Raw genomic sequence first — 23,990 nt, forward strand, 5'->3', positions numbered from 1 at the left:
CTATTCTTGGCTGCACAGTGCAGCACAGAGTTCTACACAAACTTCCAGCCTAAGAGGATTTACATTTTATATATGTGCCGGCTAGAGTCGGCAAATGACTGTGACAATAACAGCTGGTTGTGACCTCACCCTTAGAAATGCCCGTTTTGAAGACTTAAAGGAGACATATTATGCAAAATCAACTTTGTAATCATTTAAATCCTTATATTTGGGACTCTTGAGGCCCTATGAGTAGGCAGAATGTGAAAAAAGTTGACTCAGTCATGTTTTTGTGGTCCTCCTTGGTCTAAGTACAGGAGATAAAACACGGGATGTTGACTTCACAATGAGACAATGAGAATTACTGGAATTGTTGTCTCGTGGAGCACCGCTTTGTCCCTATAAAACTGTTCTATTCTTGTCTGCACAGTGCAGCACAGAGTTCTACACAAACTTCCAGTCTCAGAGGATTTACGTGTCCAGTGGATACATTTTATATATGACGGCAATGTGTCGGCTAGAGTCGGCAAAACTGCTGTTAGCTGCCGTTAGCCTCAGTGACGCTGACGTAGTTTCCTGTGTCTCATTTGCATATTTAAAGAGACAGGCACTCAAAAGCGAGCATTCTGAACAAGGCTGTTTTGGCAGAGTGATTGAACTGCTGTGGTGCTTCATCCTTAAGGTATTTTTACCAAAGCATGTCACAGACATGTTCATAAGGACACCAGGGAACTAGGTTAATGTGTAGAAATAGGGTATAATATGAGTCCTTTAAATTAGTTTTGGCTCTCATGGTCACAGTGAGTGACATACTTTTAAACTTCATATGCTTGTTTTCTTTGTTCTTTTCCAGACTTTGATTGGCAGGCACCTGGTGGCCTGTCCTCAAAGATTGTTCCATTCATGTGTGTTGATTAGGCAAAGGCCTGATTTAAAGTTTAAATGTAATTTTATCATCCTATAGCCTCGTGTACATATTTAAAGTAATGGCTGCTGTAGATGATGACTCGACTTTGTGTCTTACCCTGTAGCTGAACCTGTGCACAGGTATCCAGGAGATGGTGATGGCAGAGTCAGTGACTTCAGTGCTGAAAGTGGGAGCATTTCCCATCTGAGGAGCTGGAACACAGTGGTGGGGATTAATTTTAACTGCATTACAACAAATTCACAAATACTCTCTGTTTCGCCCTGATACTGACCGGTAGTGAAATACGTAGTGACGCCCTCACTGAGGACATTGTTGAGCTCAGAGTGCAGGGTGGCATTGTACAAAGTGTCTGGCCTCAGGTTCCTCAGAGGATACTGCGTGACCCTGCCTGGAATCCTCTTCTCCACGGGGCTGGAGCCCTCGATGCTCAGGAAGAGACGGTATCCCGTGACAACGGCGCGAGGGCCCTCCCAGGTGACCAACGCACTGTCGGGGCCGATGTCAGAGAAACGCACGTCGATGGGTAAATCGGGTTCTGAACGTGGGGGAAAAACATGAAAGAGATGTAAGGCAGAACTTTGCGTCATCATCTCCCTTTGTCTGATTCAAGGGTGACACTTACTGGTGGACATCTGGCCCACGAGAGGCTCGCTCTCTACTGCACCACTGATGGCGTAGATGTAGAAACGGTAGAGTTTGCCTGGCTGCAGGTGGGTGATGTCAGCGTATGCGTTGGGTGAGATGGGCAACTGAAGAGGCCTGGTGTCAGTGCCATCAGTGCCAACAGGGGAGAAGATCACCCTGTAACCCGTCACCTCGTTGGGCGGACCGGTCCACGTGATGGCGATCTTCACGTCAGAAACCTCGTAAAACTGGAGCTCTGTTGGCGCTGGGACTTCCTCTGTGGACAGGAAGTGATAGACTGATCGTCAGGGGTTATTGAACTGAGTCGTACAGAGAAATGGTTTCAGAATTTAACATTACATGAAAAGAAAATGTCTTTTTCTTTTGCATTTAATGCAAGAGATACACCCATAAAATGTCATAAAATGATTGATAAGTGTTTCCCCAAACCTGGACTTTTTATCCATAAACCAAAATGAATCAGATTTATTTGATATATGGAATAAAGAAACAAGAAAATATTCACATTTAAAAAGCTGAAAAATCAGAACCTTTGTTTTAATTACTGAAAATAAACCACTCGAACAGATTAATCAAATTTTAAAACAGTTTATTCTCATCTATATTAAATAATGTTATATCAGTTGTGGAAATACAGCATTCTTCTGCAACACCTGGTTTTGTTTTTTAAGAATAATAAATCTGCATTTTGCACAGCCAGGTACAAGGAGTAAATAGTCAGAAATGGACATGGATTTATGAACTCTTAGCAAAGGTTATATGTGGATGATTACGGTACACTCTTAGAAATAAGGGTTCTAAAAGGGTTCCAAAATGGGTCCAGGTTCTTCTGAAAAACCCTTTACCGTAGAAAGGGTTTTTTAAGGGTTCTTGGGTTCCAGTAAGAACCATTTGTATCCAGAGAACCCTTTAAAAACCCTTTCCTGAATAAAGGGTTGTAAAAGGGTTCTTGGTGGAACCCTCCAAAAAGGGTTCTCTATGAGGACAAGCCGAAGAACCTTATATGGTTCTACTTCGTACTTTTATTTCTAAGAGTGTAAGTTAAGACTTGAAGTCGTTGTTTTATGAATGAAAGAGAGGCTAAGATGAATAACAAATATTTTGGTATAATAAAAATCTGACAAACTCAATCTACCCTTACACACTGAAGAGCCCCTCCTTAAGATCCCAGGATCTATAACAAATCAGCTTTGAATATAGATTTGATTGAGTCTTATCTATCTAAGGTATGAAGTACCAATTTACATTATTTTCTTTCTTTTGTGTGTGTGTGTGTGTGTGTGTGTGTTTACCAGGAGGAGGAGTTCCAGCCGTGTTGACCTGTACAAAAACAGGCTCGCTCTCGCGGTTCCCCTCCACAGCGTAGATGCTGATGTTGTAGAGCAGACCGGGGCGAAGGTCCACCAGGTTCACTGAGGTCTCCGTGTCTCGCAGGTTGAGCTCAGTGCTGCTGCCTTCCACTGACGGTGTGTACACCACGCGGTAACCTGGCAGGTACAAGTACAAGTACACGCTCACCTCCGAATCCAACTGTAAATCACATGAACTAACAGAAAGCGCTTGTTGATGGTGGTTTCTTACCAGTGATCGGAGCCTGAGGTCTGGTCCAGCTGATTCGGATGGAGCTCTCTCCCACGTTATCGACGACATGCTGAGCAGGTGTGTCAGGGGCTGGGAAAGGAGAAAACCAATGAAAATCACTCATGTTTTTCATATTTGTGCAAAAATAAACTGGAGGAAGTGAAGTCTTAGCAATAAAAGTGCTAAGTAGAACCATATAAAGTTCTTCGGCTGCTCCTCATAGGAGAACCCTTTATAAAATGTTCTACCTGGAACCTTTATTACCAAGGTGACCTATAACCCTTTAAAACCCTTTATTCAGGAAAGTGGTTTTAATTGTTTTATTCTTTGTCATTGTGTATTGTATGTTTTGGGTAACATCTACTGCACGTCTGTCCGTCCAGGGAGTGGATCCCTCACCTGTGGTTCTCCCTAAGGTTTCTAGACTTTTTTCTCTGTTATAAGGGTTTTTTCCCTGGTAGTTTTTCCTTACCCTGGTCGAAGGTCTAAGGACAGAGGATGTTACCAACCCTGTGAAGTCCCGTGTGACAAACTATGTTTTGTAAACTGTGGGCTATACAAATAAAGATTGATTGATTGATTGAAAATGTTCTCTCGATCAAAATTGTTCTTACTGGAACCATTAGTGTTACCAAGAACCCTTGAAAAACCATTTTGATCCAGAGAACCCTTTAAAACCCCTTTCCTGATTAAAAGGGTTCTTGGTGGAACCCTCCAAAAGGGTTCCAGGTGGGACTTTTATAAAAAGGTTCTACCTGGAGCCAAAAAGGGTTCTCTATGAGGACAAGCCGATGAACCTTATATGGTTCTACTTAGCACTTTTATTTCTAAGAGTGTAAGTTAAGACGAAGTCATTGTTTCATGAATGAAAGAGAGGCTAAGATGAAAAACAAATATTTTGGTATAATAACAATCTGACAAACTCAATCTAACCTCAAACACTGAAGAGCCCCTCCTTAGAAGAACCCTTTATTCAGAAAAGGGGTTTTAAAGGGTTCTCTCGATCAAAATTGTTCTTACTGGAACCATTAGTGTTACCAAGAACCCTTGAAAAACCCTTGTTTTTTCAGAAGCAAATGGTTCCATGTAGAACCTCAGCCCTTGTAGAAGAACACTTTTGGAACCCTTCTTTCTAAGAGTGTACCTGTGGTCTGTGAGGTGGTCAGGATAAGGTTTGGTTGTCCCTGATCAGGAAGCTCGTAGACGTTGACGTTGTATCTGCGTCCTGGCAGGAGATCGCTGATGGTGACAGAACTCACTGTGCGGGCAAGATCTGGAGAAGGTGAAGACACAGAGTTAGGATATCATCTATCTGAAGGTACAGTGTCACTAAGCCATAGCTTGTACATCAACATAAATCTTTTTAATATTTCTATTCGCCTTAAATGAACCGGTTTTGCTCAGCCAGGCAACTACGGTGGCTCTGTGCACCAGGAACAATGTCACTCAACTGTGTTTGTAGAAAAATAGGAGCACAAGATGGCCGCCGCAGTAATGCAAGGCCCTGGCCTAAAGTACTAATAATAATAATAACATAATAATGGGTACTATATTACATTTTTGCCTTATATTGTTATATAGATTTTTTAAATTCATGGTTGATAAGCCACTCCTACTTCCGATGCCTTCTCTCATCTAAAGAAACATTTCTCTGATCAATGTCTTACGGCTAAATCTTGACAACTTTTTGATGCAATAACTTTGTTGACCCATGTTGGACAAAGTTTGACGTTTAACCTTTAAAAGAAGCTGAAAAGTAGGTCACGACTTCAAATCCTGCACTGTTTAGGGATATTTTGAAAGGTTTGTAGGACTTTTTGCCGATATCCGATATATCGTGAATACCTTTACCGATAAATTTAACTCCATAATTTTTATAATTTTGTGTCTTCTGAAGTCTTCACTTCAGAAGACACATAATTATAAATTATGTCACAGCAGATGTAGATATATACATTTCTTTTCATTTTGCAAAATACATAAATGTAAAAAAAAAAAAAAATAGTTGGTGTTAGCAGCCAATTTAGCCTCTTGTTTTAGTCATCACTCATAGGGCCAATATCGTCCAATACCAATATCATACCCATAATATTTTGTATTCTTCCATTAGACAGATCATGAAGCATCGTAATGTATAATGGCAGAATTGTTATATAATCATTATCATGGGCCGTGTGTTGTTTGATCTTGTTTTTCTCGAGTTAACCTAAGGTATTACAGAGGTTTCAGTGCTGGTAAAAGTCTCTCACCCAGGACTTTGGGCTTCGCCCCCTGCTCGCTGAGCTCGTACTCCACCCTGAAGCCAGAGATGGTGGAAGAGGCCGACGTCCAGGACACCACGAAGCTGTTCGAGGTGATCTCGGTCACGGACTCGGACGTGTCCAGCTCTGGAGCAGGCTGGGTCGTCTCTCCCTCTGATGTCTCCACTTTAACCAAAGACAGAAAGACGGTGGATATCATGCCCCTGTGAATTCTCCTTGTGAATGTTTGGCTCTGAGAGAACGTCGCTGCTGCCCAAGTCTACTCACAAGAACCGTGGGTGGTGGTGAACTCGAAGCGCGTGACCTCGCGGCGTCCGTAGCGCAGAATGCTGATCAGCTGACCTTCGTAAGTGACGCCTGGACGCAGCCCGCCGATGGTGTAGGTGTTGAGGTGGCCAGGGATGGTGGTCTCCCGCCAGGGTGCTCCTGCATTTTTCTGTTGGAAAAGACAAAAAAAATGTTTGAATAAAGAGTGGAATGGTGAAGGTCTGCTGAACTCATTTTGACTCCTTCATTCATTCATAAAAATTAAGAATTCACACGTGACTCAGACCTGTTTACTATGGGCTGAAATATGTGCCACCAGAAACTGAATTTGAATCCTTTATATTTTAATTTGAATTGCTAAACTTGAATAATTGCATTGAAAAACTGAATTTGAATCACATAATTTGAAATTGAATTTTTCCAATTCAAACTCAAAATTCAGATTCAGCCGATTTCTTCCATCATCCTTGAATTACCCGGATGTCTGTCACAGTAATTTGAATCTGAATTTTGAGAACTGAATTTGAATTGTGAGAACTGAATGCGAAGAAATATGGAGTGTTGAATTTGAAAAATTCAATTTCAAATTATACTATTCTGATTAAATGTTTCAATGCAATTATTCAAGTTTAGCAATTCAAATTCAAATACTAATGATTCAAATTCAGTTTTTTAATGCAATTATTCAAGTTTAGCAATTCAAATTCAAATATAAATTATTCAAATTCAGTTTCTGGTGGCACATATTTCAGCCCATACTTTACTGCCACATCGTTTGCATGCAGTTGGAAAATTTGAATGAATTTGATGTACATGATATACAAAATCCCTTCAAAAGAAAACCTGTTTGGATTTGGTTAAATTGGGTCAAACATTTCAACCACTTTGTTTTTGAAGCCTTCGGAGCAAAAACATGCAAAAGAAGGGAGGAGGATATTTTTCCTTGGAATCTAAAGACGGCACACTGTGAACGACTGTGTTTATGTATTCGCTAAACTTCCTGTTTGTCCACGCTCAGACTTCAACCCAGCAAGCCGACACATTTAGAAAATAACATGAAAAAATCAGGTTAGTGACTGATACATCATTAACACCAAAGCTACTGAGCACACCACTATTTTCTCTTTATATTGTTGTAGGAACGGAGCGATAAATAAAGTATGTGAAAATATAAATGTAAAGAACAATAAAAGGGTTGTAACTTGTAAAAACCTATACAAACTTAGTAAAAAAATAAACATTACATTGTAAAGAACCCACATTATAAGACAATATAAATAAATAAAATACTGTAAATAACTTTGAAAAAACTTTTTTAAAAACTACACATTGCACTGTAAATAACTCACATTATAAACAAAATATAAAGTATAGAAGTTATATAGTTTTCTTGGGGAAACTAAACCCACAGCAGGAGAAGCACTGCTGCTACTAGTTAGCGTTAGCTAGCATTCTGACGCTAATGTTAGCTGCTGTCTGTGTCCCCGTTAGTTAGACAGTGACTGTTAATGTTATGATTATATCATTATCTGCGCCAGTAGCGTCACTTACAACTGTGTGTCTTTCTTTCTTTTTTCTTCATCCTCTTTTTTTCTTCCTCTTCTAACTTCCTGATTGATAACTCCTCTTCATTTTCCTTCAGCTTCACACAGGTTAACGTGAGGAGACGTGGGGCCCCTTTAGGGAGGTTTCCTACTGAGATGTCATTGCAATTCAACCCTTGTTGTTTAAGAGGGACAGGGATGCGGCTGCTCACTGATGCATTTAGGCTCCGAGTGTCGGGAGCCCCCCTATCGACTCGGGGCCCCAAGCAGTTGCCCGCCGCCTTGCCTGTTCATAAACTGCACGTCTACTCGTAGCGCGATGAAAGTGAGAAAGTGCGTTAATGCGTTAAAAAAATGAACGCGTTAATTCCACAAATTAATCATCCTGCTTTAACGCGTTCATTTTGACAGCCCTAGTTATTATATTAACGCTTATATTACTTAACGCTAAACTGTAGAACTGCAATCTGGTCATTAAAATTATTACAAATGGGATTTCTTTCTGTTTTTTTTTCTTTGGTTGCCCACAGTCCAATGTTGGGTTCCTAAATTGGCCCTCAGGTATCAAAACTTTGAGAACCCCTGTTCTAGACCTAAGCGAACATAGATTTTATCATGTGAGCCTTTGGTGAAGTGGCAAAAGAATGACTCACGAGTCTCCACTTGAGGATGTACTGGGTGATGTGAACAGACGAAGGTGCGTTCCACTGGATGGGGTGAGAGTCTGGCTGTTTCCCTGCCTCGGTGATGATCACCTGGACCGGTCTGTGGCCGTCTGAGGAGAAGCAGACAAAGACTCACACTTTGTCAAAGAGACATTTATTTAATACCACAGTGTTACCTGGACACAGTGTGGGTGAAAGTTGGCCACTTTTAAAGCCATTGATTGAAGCACCAGACGGTGATAAAACAGTTCACACACCCAGTGACGGTGTGAAATAACACCACGGCACTATATTCATCACACACACACACACAAACACACACACACACACACGTAAGTTTTGCAACTGCAACTTTTCAGGTCAATGTTTGATTCAGGACACACACACACACAGAGAGCAAAGGATCACATTAAGCAACGTTTACCCAGCAGCGAGATACTGGAGACAGAACCCCCCCCCACAACAGACTATTACAGAGAGTTGAGGAAATTCATCATTTGCTTCACTTCAAAGTCGCAAAGACCCCGCGACCTGGAGCCGACCCCTGACCCCCAGCACTGATGTGTGACAGACAGCAGGTGAGGGAGCGGTGGAGTGAGTGTGTCCTCAGAAAGTTAAATAAATCGTATCGATCAAAGACAAACAAAGCTCTAGATGTTTGTCTTGTTAGAGACAATTGACCTTACTTGGTCAAGGAAACAGCTCTGTCTCGCAGTGAGTCATCACATATATATATTATTTTGGATTTTCAAAATAGGTGGTGCTCCACTTCGTCCGTAAAACACGCGAGAGTGCTGGCCAGGGCAACGGCATCCGAAAACCGGAAAAGTCCGCAAAGTCCGCGAAATGTTCTATTCTTGTCTCCACAGTGCAGCACAGAGTTCTACACAAACTTCCAGCCTCAGAGGATTTATCTATCCAGTGGATACATGTTATATATGACGGCAATGTGCCTGCTAGAGCCTGCAAATGATCACTTTTCCAAATGCTGACTGCTGTTAGCTCCCAGTAGCCTCTGTGGCTGATGTCATTTCCTGTCCCTTAAGTTTCGTTTCACTCACTTACTTACTTACTAGTTTAACTTTCGAGAAATAGGGTATAATATGTGGCCAGTCATGGCAAAACCGGTCACAAGTCTACCGGGGGACATTCTGAGTTATTTACAGATTCTGAAAGTGTGATTTCTAAGCCAACATAAGCCAACCATGTCCAACACATGCAAATCGGATAATATTTGAAGGAGATATTGCCATTTGAATGTAGGCACTCCTCAAACAGCTTCAGGGAGAATTTTAGCCGAAAAAGATTTACACCTTCTGGGAGCCAAGAGACAGAATGATCACATTTACGTATAACAACACCCTCCTGTCAGTGAAACCTTGGTGGCCTCCATTAAAGATCCCATATCTTTAATGGAGGCCACCATCTTGTGTCCAAGCCGAAACGGACAAACCGTCCAGAGATGGCACTCACTTTTGAAGGCCAACATCCTGCAGTTCCCTTATGTGCTTCAGAGTCTCACCATTAGATGTCACTGATTCTTACACACTGGACGTTTAAAGTCTCCCTGTAATAAACATTCAAACCATTGATAGTTCTAATGCGACCTAATAAACAGAGCATGTGATGTTGTTGGATGATACCTTGGTACGTCTGCTGGGGTTCACACCTCAGCTCTCCGATCCCGTGGCCGTAGCAAGAACAGCGGTAGCGGATGCCGTGGATGGCTTTGTCCCACGAGTCTCCGATCTGATAGAAGGCTCTGGTCTGTGGCTCCTGACACTGGTCTGTTGTACACGAACACACACATGATACACTGTTAGAAATAAGGGTTCCAAAAGGGTTCTTCTACAAAGGCTGAGGTTCTACCTGGAACCTTTTGCTTCTGAAAAACAGTAAAAAGGGTTTTTCAAGGGTTCTTAACACTAATGGTTCCAGTAAGAACCATTGTGATCCAGAGAACCCTTTAAAACCCCTTTCCTGAATAAAGGGTTTTAAAAACCCCTCCAAAAGGGTTCCAGGTAGAACCTTTGGTAGAACCGGGATGAGACAGATTTCATTAAATGTATTTGTTCAACACAAACGCACCGAGAGCGTCACACTTCCAGCGTCCGCGTCCCTGCCCGAAGCAGGTGCAGTTCATCATGTAGCCCTCGTCGTGGCGCTTGGAGAATTCCTGGCTGACTTCATAGGTCAAGCTGTCAACAATGCACTGGTCTGCACACAGAAAGAAAGAGACAAAGAGAGTGAGAATAACACACACACACACACACACACACACACACACACTCGTCCTCCATGTTAACTTCACACCGGACCACTCTGATCGCTCTGACCTAGCAGCTGTGAGTGAGCGATGCAGCTCCACTCTCCGCGGCCGTTGCCCAGGCACGTGCACTCCATCATGTGACCGTTGGTGTCGTGGCGTTTGTCCCACTTGTCTTTGACGCGGTGCATCACGCCGTCGTTGGTGGTGCACACCTCCTCGTGAGCTGCACGAGCAAAGACAGAGGAAGAACTGGGTTATTGTTCTGTTAAAGTTCTTCTTACTAGAACTGTAACTCATAAGAATCAATAACTAATACTTTTTTGTACTGGTCGTGTGTATATGATTGTGTTTGTACAACCAAAACATGGTCCTAATTCAGCACAACCTTATTTCTGAGGAACTGGTTTAAGTTTAGGGTAAATATTTTGAACTGTGGTTGGTTAAGGTGAGAGTTAAACATTAACTGGTTATGGTTAAGGTTGGGGATAAGGCTTTGTTTAAGTCAATGTGGTGTCCTAAGAAGAATGCACAAACATGTGCGTGTGTGTGTGTTCTGGTATGGCTATAACAAATAAATCGATTATTAATCGATTACTAAATTAATGGTCAACTATTTTAATCATCGATGAATCGGTTTGAAGCTTTTTTCACGATTAAAACAAGATTTCTGATTGTTTTAACTTCTTAAATGTGAATATTTTCTTTGAATATATTATATACAATATTTCTCTTTCTTTGCTTTTTATGGGCCAAACCATTAATCGAGAAAATAGTCGGCAGATTAATCGATTACGAAAATAATCGTTAGTTGCGGCTCTAAAATAAATAAAGTATAAAGGACTATTTTAGGGGTTAAGACCTGGTTTATGGTAATAAACAATAATTATTCACAATGATTTAACAATGATGATGTTTTTAGAACACGTGTGATCCCTGCGGGCGACCTGGTGGTGACCCCTGGGCTAGGGAATACATTATGTCTATGAGAATCTGTGTGTGTGTGTGTGTGTGTGTGTGTGTGTGTGTGTGTGTGTGTGTGTGTGTGTGTGTGTGTGTGTGTGTGCGTGCGTGCGTGTGATGGTGTTATGTAACACCCTCAATAGACTTTTTACTCTCCCATGACCCAAACCCAGTTATTTAGAGCCAAAGTGTCAACAAATGAGCCATGAAACCATTAAACATAATCGCCCACGAGAACAAGTAGATAAGGCTGGAAATAAAAAAAAAACACAAACATATTTTCAGGATGTTTAGAAAAGGTTGAGGGTTCACAGCCCGGTTTGACCAAGGTCTTTCATGGTCTCACCATCACTGACTTTTTAAAGATCACAATGTATTCACAATATAAACAATACTAATATAACATTTCACCCCATTTTGTAGTAAATTAGCCATTTCCAGAAGATAAAGCTTCACTTTAGTCATGTTTGATGCTTTATAAATGAGACTAAATAAATAGGCAGTGTTAATGGGGTATGTGAGTGTTTACATGTGCAGTGTACAGGTTACCCCAAAGAATTCAGCTGATTTATAGCCACTGTAGTAATGTACTTATTATTATAATAACAGCATTATTAGACACTAAGACATCCATCACTGCCTGATGTGGCCACACACTCACTGGCCATGGGGCAGAATCCGAATCGCTGCTCTCCATCGTAGTTGTGGGTGGTCCCGCACCACCTCATGTTATCGCGGCGTCCGTCGGCCGTGCAGTCGGTGTAGTTGCGACCGCTGTAGAAGAAGGGGAAGTGGCACAGGGCGCCGTTGGAGTTTCCGCCGCGTGTCGCGACAATGGCTGGAATCGAGAAGGAGACAAAAAAAAGTTATTAGGTTGTCAGTTAGTTATAAGACGCAATGCATTCTGGGTAGCCCTTGCTCCCAAGGGTGGTCTCGGAAAATCTCAATATTGAGGGCGATACAGCCCTTAAACTTGCCCCTCAACTTAATTTTTGAGGGTTAAGCAAGGAATTGGAATTCACCCTAAATATTACATGACCATTTGTGACTTGCTTTGATGTGTAAATAATGTACTTATGATAGATAATAGAGGGATTTGAGGATCTGTGCAGGGATCAGGACTGGGAGCTGATCAGCGTCAGAATCATTTGAGGGTTGTAAAATCTCACCATTCTTCTCAGTACAGAAAGAATACTGCTGGTCGGTCTCATAGTCGGAGGTTGTCGCGCACCACAGCTGTCCGTCTGTGCGTCCGTCTGAGGTGCAGGAGTAGTACGTCTTTCCCATGAAGACGAAGGGGAAAACACACGGCCGTCCATCGGAGTTTCCGCCGTAGACCTGGCTTCTGGCTTCTGCACAGACAAAAGAGGAAGGAAATGCAGAACGACAGAGTTGTTGTTGAAGCAAAAAAGAAAAGAAAAGAAAAATTCCGTTCTGTATCCTGCTTTTTTCCTTCTCGCCTGAACTCACCCCACTCCTGACAGCTGATGCCGTTTCCCAGGCAGGTGCAGAGCATCTGCTTGTTGCCCTGCGTCCTGATCCAGCGCTGCTCGTCAAAGTAGCTGGCTCCAGAGTCTGTGCGGCAGGGTCCTTCGGTGGAGGGATCGATCAGCTTCTGGGTGACGGTGTGGGTGGGGTTCATCACAACTGCACCTGTGGCTGGACAACAGCGAGCAGTTGCGTGGACGTTAGGACTGAGAGTTAGGTCTCATTCACGATTACTGACTGATTTAGTTGGGGTCGTACCTATGTTCCCCGGGTCCTATGTTCCCCGATAGGGGAGCATCGGACCTTTTTTTAAAAAAAGGGTCCTATGTTTCCCACTTTGTGGAAGCCTGGGTGTGGAGCTCCAGGGTAAAGGGTTAGGGTTAGGGTTAGGGTAAGGGTTAGGGTAAGGGGTAGGGTCCTATGTTCCCAGGGTCCTTTTGGGTGACCAGCGGGGAACATAGAACCCTTTTTTAGAGAAAGGGTCCTATGTTCCCCGGTCACATACAAAGCGGGGAACATAGGACTTGGGGAACATAGAACCCTTTTTTAGAGAAAGGGTCCTATGTTCCACAGTCTCATACAAAGAGGGCAACATAGGACCCTTTAGGTGAACAGCGGGTAACATAGGACCCTTTTTTAGAGAAAGGGTCCTATGGGTCACATACAAAGCGGGGAACATAGGACCCTTTGGGTGAACAGCGGGGAACATAGAACACTTTTTAGAGAAAGGGTCCTATGTTCCCCGGTCACATACAAAGCGGGGAACATAGGACCTGGGGAACATAGGACCCGGGGAACATAGATACGGTCCCGATTTAGTTCATGAATAAGAGTTAAGATTGTAGGTCTCACTTCGGCCTGTGTTGTGTCTTTCACATTTCCACTCCCCGCGGCCGTTTCCTAAGCACAGACACTGCAGGAACTGTCCGCTTGCATCAGTCTTTGTCCACGTGTCTCCGAGACGGTAGGACCTCCTGGTGTCCTGGTCATTGCATCGGTCTGGTTGGGTGGAACAGAAGTAAGTGGTTCGTTATGGGTGTAAATTGTGTGCATTGTCGTCGATTGTATATACGTGAGTGTTTATGATCTGCTTACTCCTTGAGGTACACGTGATGCGTCCATTTCCTTCGCCCAGACAGGTGCAGTCCAGCATCATCCAGCCTTGGTACGGTTTCTCCCAGGTGTCCCCCACCACATACGACGATGCAGCGTTGGTGTCGTAGCAACGTTCAGCTGCACAGAAAACACAGAGCAATGTCATTCAGTGCAACTGTTGTGCGACGCAAGATGTTGTTGTTGTTGATGATGGAATTCTCCACCAAATGAAAATCAGATTTCAGATAAACAATCGTTTTACTTTGAAGGTTCCATTTTGGATCAAATCAAATCAGAGCTGCACCTAAACTTATTTGTCACAATTGTTGTGTGGGTGCTTTGTCACGTGTCAACTGTGATGATTTTCATTGTGTTGCATTATTGCATATTTACATTTTTTCTTTTTTAAATAATGTATTTAACAAAATAAAATCCCAACTCGGTACTGGAGTTGCACATTAGCAATGGCAACACTCTTAGAAATAAGGGTTCCAAAAGGGTTCTTCTACAAGGGCTGAGGTTCTACCTGGAACCATTTTCTTCTGAAAAACCCTTTTCCCAAAGAAAGGGTTTTTCAAGGGTTCTTGGTAACACTAATGGTTCCAGTAAGAACCATTTTGAATAAAGGGTTTTAAAAGGGTTTCTTGGTGGAACCCTCCAAAAGGGTTCCAGGTGGAACCTTTATAAAAAGGTCCTACCTGGAGCCAAAAAGGCTTCTCCTATGAGGATGGTTCTCCTATGAGAAAAGGGTTCTCCTATGAGGACAACCCGAAGAACCTTATATGGTTCTACCTAAGAACTGTTTTCATCCAGAGAACCCTTTAAAACCCCTTTCCTGAATAAAGGGTTTTAAAAGGGTTCCAGGTGGAACCTTTATAAAAAGGTTCTTCCTGGAGCCAAAAAGGCTTCTCCTATGAGGAGGGTTCTCCTATGACAAAAGGGTTCTCCTATGAGAACAAGCCGAAGAACCTTATATGGTTCTACTTAGCACTTTTATTTCTAAGAGTGTGCAGACTCTTTTTTAGGCACACTTTTGTCCAAAAATGTCTTATTTGTCCTGTGTGGCGACAATAGCTCCTAATATTTGCCTAAAAACATTGACTTTTTTAAAATTCTGTTCAATTTTGCAACACAGTTGAGTCTGAGTCACACGAGAAACAATCAATAAACATGTGGCCTAAGAGGAAAAAGCACACTCACACACCGTGTTTGCTTTAACTGCTGTCAAATATTTAGAATGTCAGACACGGTGACACTAGCCCAAGTGTGTGTGTGTGTGTGTGTGTGTGTGTGTGTGTGTGTGTGTGTGTGTGTGTGTGTGTGTGTGTGTGTGTGTGTGTGTGTGTGTGTTAGCATGTTGAAGTTGACATATTCCCATTTATCCTGCATCGCTCGGGTTGGTGTGGATTGTAAACGTTGACGTCCTGAGCGTAGTGAGGTGTGAGGTCTGTGACTCACCCACAGGTTTGCAGGTCCACTCTCCTTTGCCATTTCCCAGACACACACACTCCAGCATGTAGTCGGCCGTGTCGTGAGGCCTCTGCCACGTTTCTCCGATTTTGTACGAATTCCCGCCTTCGTGGCAGCGATCTGTGAACGAACGGCACACGTGGATCTCTCACTTCATAATGTTCAACACAATTGATTCTCAAAGTGCGGCCCGCAGAAACATTTCTGGAGGTCCGCAATGACAATTACAGTTGATAGTTTTAATCCAGGAGCGACTAAGCTTGTTAAATGTTTATTGGACATTACTGGATACAGACCAATAAGTGTAAACAAATATACTGGGTATTTACCTGGTTTCTATATGGTGAATTTTAGTGTATTATTGGGTTATAACCTGGTAATAAGTAGGTAGCTAGTAAATATAATAGAAATGTGTATTAACCTGTAATTAGAAGGACAAGAACAATGGCCAAAATACTGGGTAATTACCCAGTAAATTATAAAGCGTTGTTATATTAATGCTTAAATTACATTTTATTAACGCTTATATTTCTTAACGCTAAACTGTAGAACTGCAATCTGGTCATTAAAATGATTACAAATGGGAGTTCTTTTTGGTTTTTTTTCCTTTGACAGCCCTCAGTCCAATGTTGGGTTCCTAAATTGGCCCTTAGGTATCAAAACTTTGAGAACCCCTGTTCTATACAGTTCATGCATTTTTAAACCAAACAGGGAGCGATTGAGTTTGAGCATTCTGTGAACTCACTCGCGATGGTGCAGCTGATCTTGCCTCGACCAGAGCCGATGCAGGTGCAGTCCCAAATCATTCCGTCCTTTGGCCTCTCGTAGGTTTCGCCGACCCGGTATGTCCGGTCATTGTACTTGTCATAACAGGACTCCACCACTGAGATTATAAACAGAGGAAACACGGAAAGGTCAACGCACTGTGGCTTTCTCTGTGGCCCGATCATGATAACAACAGTAAGTACAGGCTAAATGAGCCCCCAGATGTTTTAAATAGCCCCCTGAAGTCATCAAATGTGCTACTTTGTGCTTGAGACAATGGCCCTGTGCGTAAGTGCTGCAGACCTCTGCACCGAGCAGACGCTCACTGACCGTCAGGCTTGGATTTGCATTTGATGGCCGAGGATGCGTCGCAGGTGCACACCAGCGTGTTGCCGAGGTAAGGTTTCTCCCACTGCTCGTTCATTCTGTACGATCGACCGTTCTCCTCACAGCCGGCTGCAAGTAAACAGAAAAACAAATAATAAATAATATGGAACCAAATACAACAAGTATTGAAGCTTGAGCGGTGCCAGGAAAATCACTGTAGTGTTCTTTCTCTGATCAAACTAAATGTTAAAGGTGCCATATGTAAGAATGTGGCCAAAAACGGTTACTACATACAAATTCAAAATACCGTTCAAATTTCGTTTTCTGACGTAAACTGGCAACCCGTGGTTGCTCGGCAGCTGAGACTCTACTGACTGCAATGATTGGTAGACGGCGGTAGGTGGCGCCACATGCCAAAACATGATTTCAAAACATTAACATGATTTGCAGTCTGCAAAAGATATTATTTTATGCAAATATTTTGTCTGTACTGTTGTTGTTGGTGAGTTCAGTTTGTTATATAAACATTATTCCTGAGTCTCTGTGACATATTAGGAGGATTTTATGGCCAGTTGATTTAGATTTATTACATAATGCACCTTTAATGTTAAAGTTATTGTTTTTGATCGACTTAATTGTTAATCAGTACCACACTCTCTTGATGTCATGATTACCGCGTGTACTGCATCATATGAACCTGCTGTAAAAGAGCTTGGTGCTAAGTCAAAGGACAAAGGCTTGAGAATAAGAAAATCATCTCAGAATATGGTGCAAACACCAATAAACCAGCAACAACAAAAAATACACAGCATAAAGTAACACACGTCATATAAAAGTGCATTTATAATAATAGTTTTTATTTCAAATAAAACTAAACACCATAAGGAATGTATGGGTATCAGGGAAGTTTAATATAATATGTACACTTAATTCATTGTTAATTCTGCACATTTGTTTGGATCCAAAATATAATCCTGACCCGTTGCCTTAAATGATTAGGAAATATTAGATTTATACAGTTAAATAATAATAGTTTTCTAACTCACTGATATTTGTCAGATGTTCAGTGAAGTGTTGATACAGACCTGGAGTGAGGGCGGCTGGGTCCTGGAGCACAGGATACACCTGATATTGTCCACTTTGTCTCTTGTTCTTATTTGGCCCGCAGTGGACTGCGCTGATTACGCACAGCGCAACCAGCAACCCCGTCAGTGAGCTGCCGGTCATTGTGACCGCAGGAAAACAAGGATTTCAAAAAGGAAAAATTGGAGGATTGTTGGTTATGAAGCTTTGGAAAGAAGCAGGACTTGTCTTTTATGTGGTTTGGTTTGTTGTGCCTTGTTGTCAGCTCCTCCTGCGCTGCTCCTCGCAGCTGGTGAACCAGGCTGAGGAGCGGGGAGCGCGCTTCTTTTATACCCGCACACAGCGGGGAGGGCGGGAACTGAGCCGCCTCAGTGTGAGCAATGCTGCTGACACTGGAAACTTTTTAAGATGTGAAGAAGACAAATGCACCGAGACAGACATGAAGCTACAGAGATGAGAGACGAGGAGAATCCCAGAGGTCAAACAGGGTCAGAGTCTGGAAACATCAAGATGCAGGAAGAAATAAAAAGTGTTAAGTTAACACCGTGTTTTTCAAAGTTTTAGTCATTAGTCATTTTGTGCATGCATAGCAAAATATTAAAGGTGCATTATGTAATAAATCTAAAGCAACTGGCCATAAAATCCTCCTAATATGTCACAGAGACTCAGGAATAATGTTCATAACAAACTGAACTCACCAACAACAACAGTACAGACAAAATATTTGCATTAAAAAAATATTTTGCAGACTGCAAATCATGTTTTGCCATGTGGCGCCACCTACCGCCGTCTACCAATCATTGCAGTCAGTAGAGTCTCAGCTGCCGAGCAACCACGGGTTGCCAGTTACGTCAGAAAACAAAACCTAAAAGACCTCGGTATTTTGAATTTGAATGTAGTAACCGTTTTTGGCCACATGCTTACATATGGCACCTTTAACTAACTAACTATGCCATGGTAAATTGTAAATCATCAAGTCATTAGTTCATTGCAAACTGAGGATTACTAGAATTAGTAATGAATTATTTTGTCCTTATGTTTTAGTTAACCAGATATTTTGCCAATAATGTGCATACCTGCAAAAAAGTTAATTATCTAACCAACCAACCTAATAAGTAAAAGTAAGGTTACCATTAACTAATATTAGTAAGTAATTAATTTGTCATTATGTGGAATGTGTGAATGAAAAGTGTTTTATTTAATCATGAGTTAAAAAGATATCGTGCTGGTTATCTTAAGTAATCACTAGGTAATGGTAAGTTATTCAGTAACTAGTCATTCGTTCATGATGATAGTGTATTACTTCATCATTAGTTCATGATTTATTGCAGATTATTGGATGATTAGATGATCACTACTTGATGATAATCTAAAGAGATTAACAGATCACGCTAAACAAACAGATCTTTAAGAGTCAGAACCAGGTTCTTCTCAAATGTCTCTGGAACGTTTTTCTCAACTTAATTAAGCTGAAATATGCAGGCAATGAAAACAGCAGCTGGTGCAGACTGAACAGTCCAGACTGTTATCGCCCACAGTCCAGACGCGACCATAAGTTATCATTTGTTTCTCCACATGGTCTCCAGTCATTGTTTAACAGCCACCGATTCCCAAAGATTTCCTTTTTGAGAAACCACATTAACTTGTAATGTTTGTTTAAAACCTCAATGACTCTCACACAAAAAATATCTGTTAACTTAATTTGGTCAAGTCTTTGTTCAATCCTATTTAATCTCCCACCGTATAAACACACACAGAGTCTGACTCCGTTCCGCCTCCACCTGCTCTTCATTCATCACATCTTTATTTGTCATGTGTCTGCTCTGGTGTTACAGAGGAAGAAGACGACGTGTTCTCTCTCGTGTCTGTAATTCACATTTAGTCTGGATGACGTTGTTGGACAGAGACACAGATATTTCAACACATAAAACGAGTGTTGGTGTGTAGTACACAGTGGTTATGAGTAACCTCAATATGAGGGCTGATATTGGTATTTTTGAGTCAATTGAACAAAACATACAAAAATATAAATTAAAGGTGCATTATGTAATAAATGTAAAGCAACTGGCCATAAAATGCTCCTAATATGTCACAGAGACTCAGGAATAATGTTCATATAACAAACTGAACTCACCAACAACAAAAGTACAGACAAAATATTTGCATTAAAAAAATATTTTGCAGACTGCAAATCATGTTTATGTTTTGAAATCATGTTTTGGCATGTGGTGCCACCTACCGCCGTCTACCAATCATTGCAGTCAGTGGAGTCTCAGCTGCCGAGCAACCACGGGTTGCCAGTTACGTCAGCAAACGAAACCTAAAAGACCTCGGTATTTTGAATTTGAATGTAGTTACTGTTTTTGGCCACATTTCTTACATATGGCACCTTTAAGGTGAGGCTTTTGCAGCCTGGTTCATGAAAAACATGCAGCTTTTTGTTCTGCACTTTTGCATTAAACTGACAAGTGCAGCTGCAATTTGTACACTTTACCTTGTGATTAAAGCAAACCTGATGTATTTTTAACAATCTTATTGGATTGTTAAAGTGACTCTAACTGTCTAGAACATTGGTTCTCAAAGTGCGGCCCCGGGGGCCAATGGCGGCCCGCAGACACAATTCTGGCGGCCCGCAGTGAATTACAGTTGATAGTTTTAATCCAGGAGCTACTAAGCTTGTTAAATGTTTATTGGACATTACTGGATACAGACCAATAAGTGTAAACAAAAATACTGGGTATTTACATGGTTTCTATATGGTGAATTTTAGTGTATTATTGGGTTATAAGCTGGTAATAAGCAGGTAGCTACAGCCCCCAATTACTAGCTATTGACCCAGTAAATATATGGTAACAGAAATGTGTTACTTGGCATTAACCTGTAATTAGAAGGTAAGAACAATGGCCAAAATACTGGGTAATTACCCAGTAAATTATAAAGCGTTATTATATTAATGCTTAAATTACATCATATTAACGTTTATATTACTTAACGCTAAACTGTAGAACTGCAATCTGGTCATTAAAATGATTACAAATGGGATTTCTTTCTGGTTTTTTCACTCTTTTTTTTCCTTTGGCGGCCCTCAGTCCAATGTTGGGTTCCTAAATTGGCCCTCAGGTATCAAAACTTTGAGAACCCCGGCTCTAGAACTATACAAGCTGGTGCTGAGAGCCCACAAAGCATCTGTGGGGATCATAAACAGAAAGTACCACAGAAAGCTGGCCTGGTCATGTCATGGTTGCTGCTTCCACAGAACTTACTCTGGTTTGGAAAGCAGCTTCTGTGAGAGAGAGAGAAAGGGAAAGAGAAAAGACTGTGGTTCAGTAATTCCTGTCACAGGGCTGGAGGAATTCAGTGGTGCCTGACAGCGAACAGTGAGCAGACAGTTTCAGGGGGAAAACAGAGGAAGAAAACAGCACCAAATACATGTTGTTGTTTTTTAAAAGCGAGTGCAACTGAGTCACCAATGTGTGCTGCGTAGGGAAAAACACATCCACAGAGTTTTCCATCCAGTAGCAGCAGAGTGTGCAGGATCACAACACCACTGTACTCACAGATGTTTCCTGAAACAGTGAAGGCACCGCAGTAAAACCGAGTCTGATTGTTTGTGAACAAAAGAGACGCCGAGGCTTCCGAACTTCATAGAATTGTGTTTTGACTTCTATGACTTCACTTCCTGCCCTGTTTAGCTTTCACTATCAGATTTATGAGCCGTCTCATGTCAGAGCCTCGGTGAGAGAGAGAGCCTGGCTTCAGTCGCAGTTATTCACCTTCTCTGCTTTCAGTGCTTAACGTCAATATTTCACAAAGAGCAGCAGCTCCACTATTTCATTTTTCCTCTTTCACTCTCAGTGATTTGTGTTTGGAAGCTCAGAATATTGAAAAACCTGATTATCCTGAAAATGACGGAGAGAACATAATGTTCTATCATGTTATGTAATACATTTGGACCTGGAGTATGGAGCAATACTTTCAATAGCATCTGGATATATATATGCAGTATGTTTGGTAATATATAACTGACCTTAAATATAAATATGCATACTGTATAGTTATATAATTCACAAATGCAACAATCTTATAATTGTAAAGATTGATACAATAACAACAACACCCTAGAATAACTGTTCTACTGTTAATAACTAATCTACTGTTCTAAAGGTCCAGTATGTGATATTTTGGGGTTTATTTTATACCAGTGGACCTTGGCAGGACCACAAACCTGGTTCTAATGAGCAATAATCTCATTTCTGAGGAGCTGATTAAATTTGTGTATGTGTGTGTACCTGTATTTATATCCTTGTGAGGTCCACAACATGTACAAAGCCATCTTTATGGGGACATTTTGTCCGTGTTAACCCTTTAACACCGAGACATGTTTGCACAAGCGCACATTACATCGTCTTGATTACGCGACGGAAAAAATTTGAAAAAATGTTTCTGAAAGAGAAGTTGCACGTCAAAGCATGATTATTACGGTCATTTCTTTCACGCTGTAGCAGGAAGCCGGCGAATCAGCGTCTTTGTCACTGTTCATCTGAACATCTGGTGTTCATTCATACAACTGCAGTGTTTTTTCTCAATAAAACATTTCGTTTTTTTCTTCATTTTAAATTGTTAATACACTATTTTAACATGCAGTAAATTGTAAACAGCTGCCAGATATTGACAGTCGAGCTCCAGGAGCTAGTGAAAAAACGACAAAGTGTTGACTTCCAGGGTTTAGCAGCGGTGTGTGGCGGTGGCTGTGGCCGGTCTGGGGCCCCCCTGAGCTGGGTAATCGTCTGTGGAAGCCTGGGTGTGGGGAAAATGGGCAAAAGCACATTTCCTGGTCCTTTTATGGTTAAAATTAGCACAAAAAGAGTCCACATGGACGTTTTGAGGCTTATGTGTTAAAGGGTCAAGGCCTGGTTTTAGGGTTAGAATTGGGTTTAGGCTACGGTTAGGGTAAAGGTTAAAAACCATGTGTGTGTTTATTATTAATGTGACAGATCTGCCACAGCAGTGAAACCAGTAAGTGGTTTGAATCTTTTAAACTCTTTAATCTAATCAGTTTATAAAAAGACTTTGTCGTGTAGTGTAATGTGCACCAGGCTTCACACACACACACACACACACACACACACACACACACACACACACACACACACACACACACACACACACACACACACACACACACACACACACACACACACACACACACACACACACACACACACAGTTTTTAATGTGTGTTACTCCACCCTGGCTTCACCAAACTGTGGATCGGCAGTTTGGAGAGTGAGAGGCACCAGATGGCCACAGCTGGATGAAATAACCGGGCCAGGGAGTGGGAGACTGGGGAATGTGTGAGGTAATAGGTGAAAACATGGAAGAACAGAGTGAGAAAAGTGGGAAAGAGCAGATGAACACTGTGACTGTCACACCCATGTCTGGATGTTCCACTCATGCTGCACTCCATCTCCCTGCTATTACCATAATGACAGTAATAATACACATTATAGCACTTTACAAAGTACTTTACAAGATTCAACGCGATAATATGAAGATAGAGAAGATATATAAAACAATATGAATGAACAATGAAACAAGCAATAATGGCTGAATGTGTTGCTCTGTGCATGAAGTGAAAAAGAAGAAGAAAATGCAACATAATAAACATGTATTAATAATAAACAGCAACATAATAAACATATATTAATAAAATGCAACAAAATAAACGTGTATTAATAATAAACTGCAACATAATAAACATGTATTAATAATGAATAAACTGCAACAAAAGCCTGTATTATTGATAACATGCAACATAATAAACATGTTTTAATAATTTACTGCAACATAATAAACATATATTAATAAGAAATGCAACATAATAAACATGTATTAATATTTAACTGCAACATAATAAACATGTATTAATAGTAAAATCCAACATAATAAACATGTATTAATAATTAACTACAACATAATAAACATGTATTAATAATAAATTGCAACATAATAAACATGTATTAATAATAAAATGCAACATAATAAACAACAACATAATAAACAAGTATTAATAATTAACTACAACATAATAAACTTGTATTAATAATAAATTGCAACATAATAAATATGTATTAATAATAAATTGCAACATAATAAACATGTATTAATAATAAACTGCAACATAATAAACAAGTATTAATAATTAACTACAACATAATAAACATGTATTAATAATAAATTGTAACATAATAAACATGTGTTAATTATTAACTACAACATAATAAACATTTATTAATATGAACTGCAACATAATAAACATGTATTAATAATAAAAATGCAACATAATAAACATGTCTTAATAATTAACTGCAACATAATAAACGTGTATTAATATTAAAATGCAACATAATAAACGTATATAAATAAAATGCAACATAATAAATGTGTATTAATAATAAACAGCAACATAATAAACATGTATTAATGATAAAATGCAACATAATTAATGCGTTTTAATAATAATAAAGTCCTTTCTCGCGACAGCCACAGGGAGAATGTAAAGCGGTTGAGAAAGATAATTTGAGGTTGTCAGCATTTCTCAGCAGTTCTCACTGCCTGTCAGGTCTGAATCAGTCTGAATTCTCTGCACAGGATGTGAAGAGC

General features: G+C 40.8%; 1 protein-coding gene across 1 annotated transcript in view; it reads right to left on the reverse strand.

Annotated features, from left to right (window-relative positions):
• fn1b (fibronectin 1b) overlaps positions 1–17,607 on the reverse strand; it is a 33,724-nt gene extending 16,117 nt beyond the window's left edge. The window contains exons 1-21 of the mRNA XM_083890972.1: positions 17,330–17,607; positions 16,248–16,373; positions 15,898–16,035; positions 15,141–15,272; positions 13,683–13,820; positions 13,440–13,586; positions 12,570–12,758; positions 12,269–12,451; positions 11,761–11,937; positions 10,207–10,362; positions 9,959–10,087; positions 9,514–9,657; positions 7,859–7,980; positions 5,662–5,830; positions 5,383–5,559; positions 4,278–4,406; positions 3,134–3,223; positions 2,845–3,039; positions 1,530–1,808; positions 1,179–1,442; positions 1,004–1,098 (exon numbers count right to left, since the gene is read on the reverse strand). Of these exons, the coding sequence (XP_083747098.1) occupies positions 1,004–1,098; positions 1,179–1,442; positions 1,530–1,808; positions 2,845–3,039; positions 3,134–3,223; positions 4,278–4,406; positions 5,383–5,559; positions 5,662–5,830; positions 7,859–7,980; positions 9,514–9,657; positions 9,959–10,087; positions 10,207–10,362; positions 11,761–11,937; positions 12,269–12,451; positions 12,570–12,758; positions 13,440–13,586; positions 13,683–13,820; positions 15,141–15,272; positions 15,898–16,035; positions 16,248–16,373; positions 17,330–17,471 (3,321 nt within the window). The 5' untranslated portion in view covers positions 17,472–17,607. The remainder of the gene's footprint in view (positions 1–1,003; positions 1,099–1,178; positions 1,443–1,529; positions 1,809–2,844; positions 3,040–3,133; positions 3,224–4,277; positions 4,407–5,382; positions 5,560–5,661; positions 5,831–7,858; positions 7,981–9,513; positions 9,658–9,958; positions 10,088–10,206; positions 10,363–11,760; positions 11,938–12,268; positions 12,452–12,569; positions 12,759–13,439; positions 13,587–13,682; positions 13,821–15,140; positions 15,273–15,897; positions 16,036–16,247; positions 16,374–17,329) is intronic.
• Between the last annotated feature and the right edge of the window lie 6,383 nt (positions 17,608–23,990).

The sequence above is a fragment of the Microchirus variegatus genome, assembly GCF_963457635.1.
Source record: "Microchirus variegatus genome assembly, chromosome: 6".
NCBI lineage: Eukaryota > Metazoa > Chordata > Actinopteri > Pleuronectiformes > Soleidae > Microchirus > Microchirus variegatus.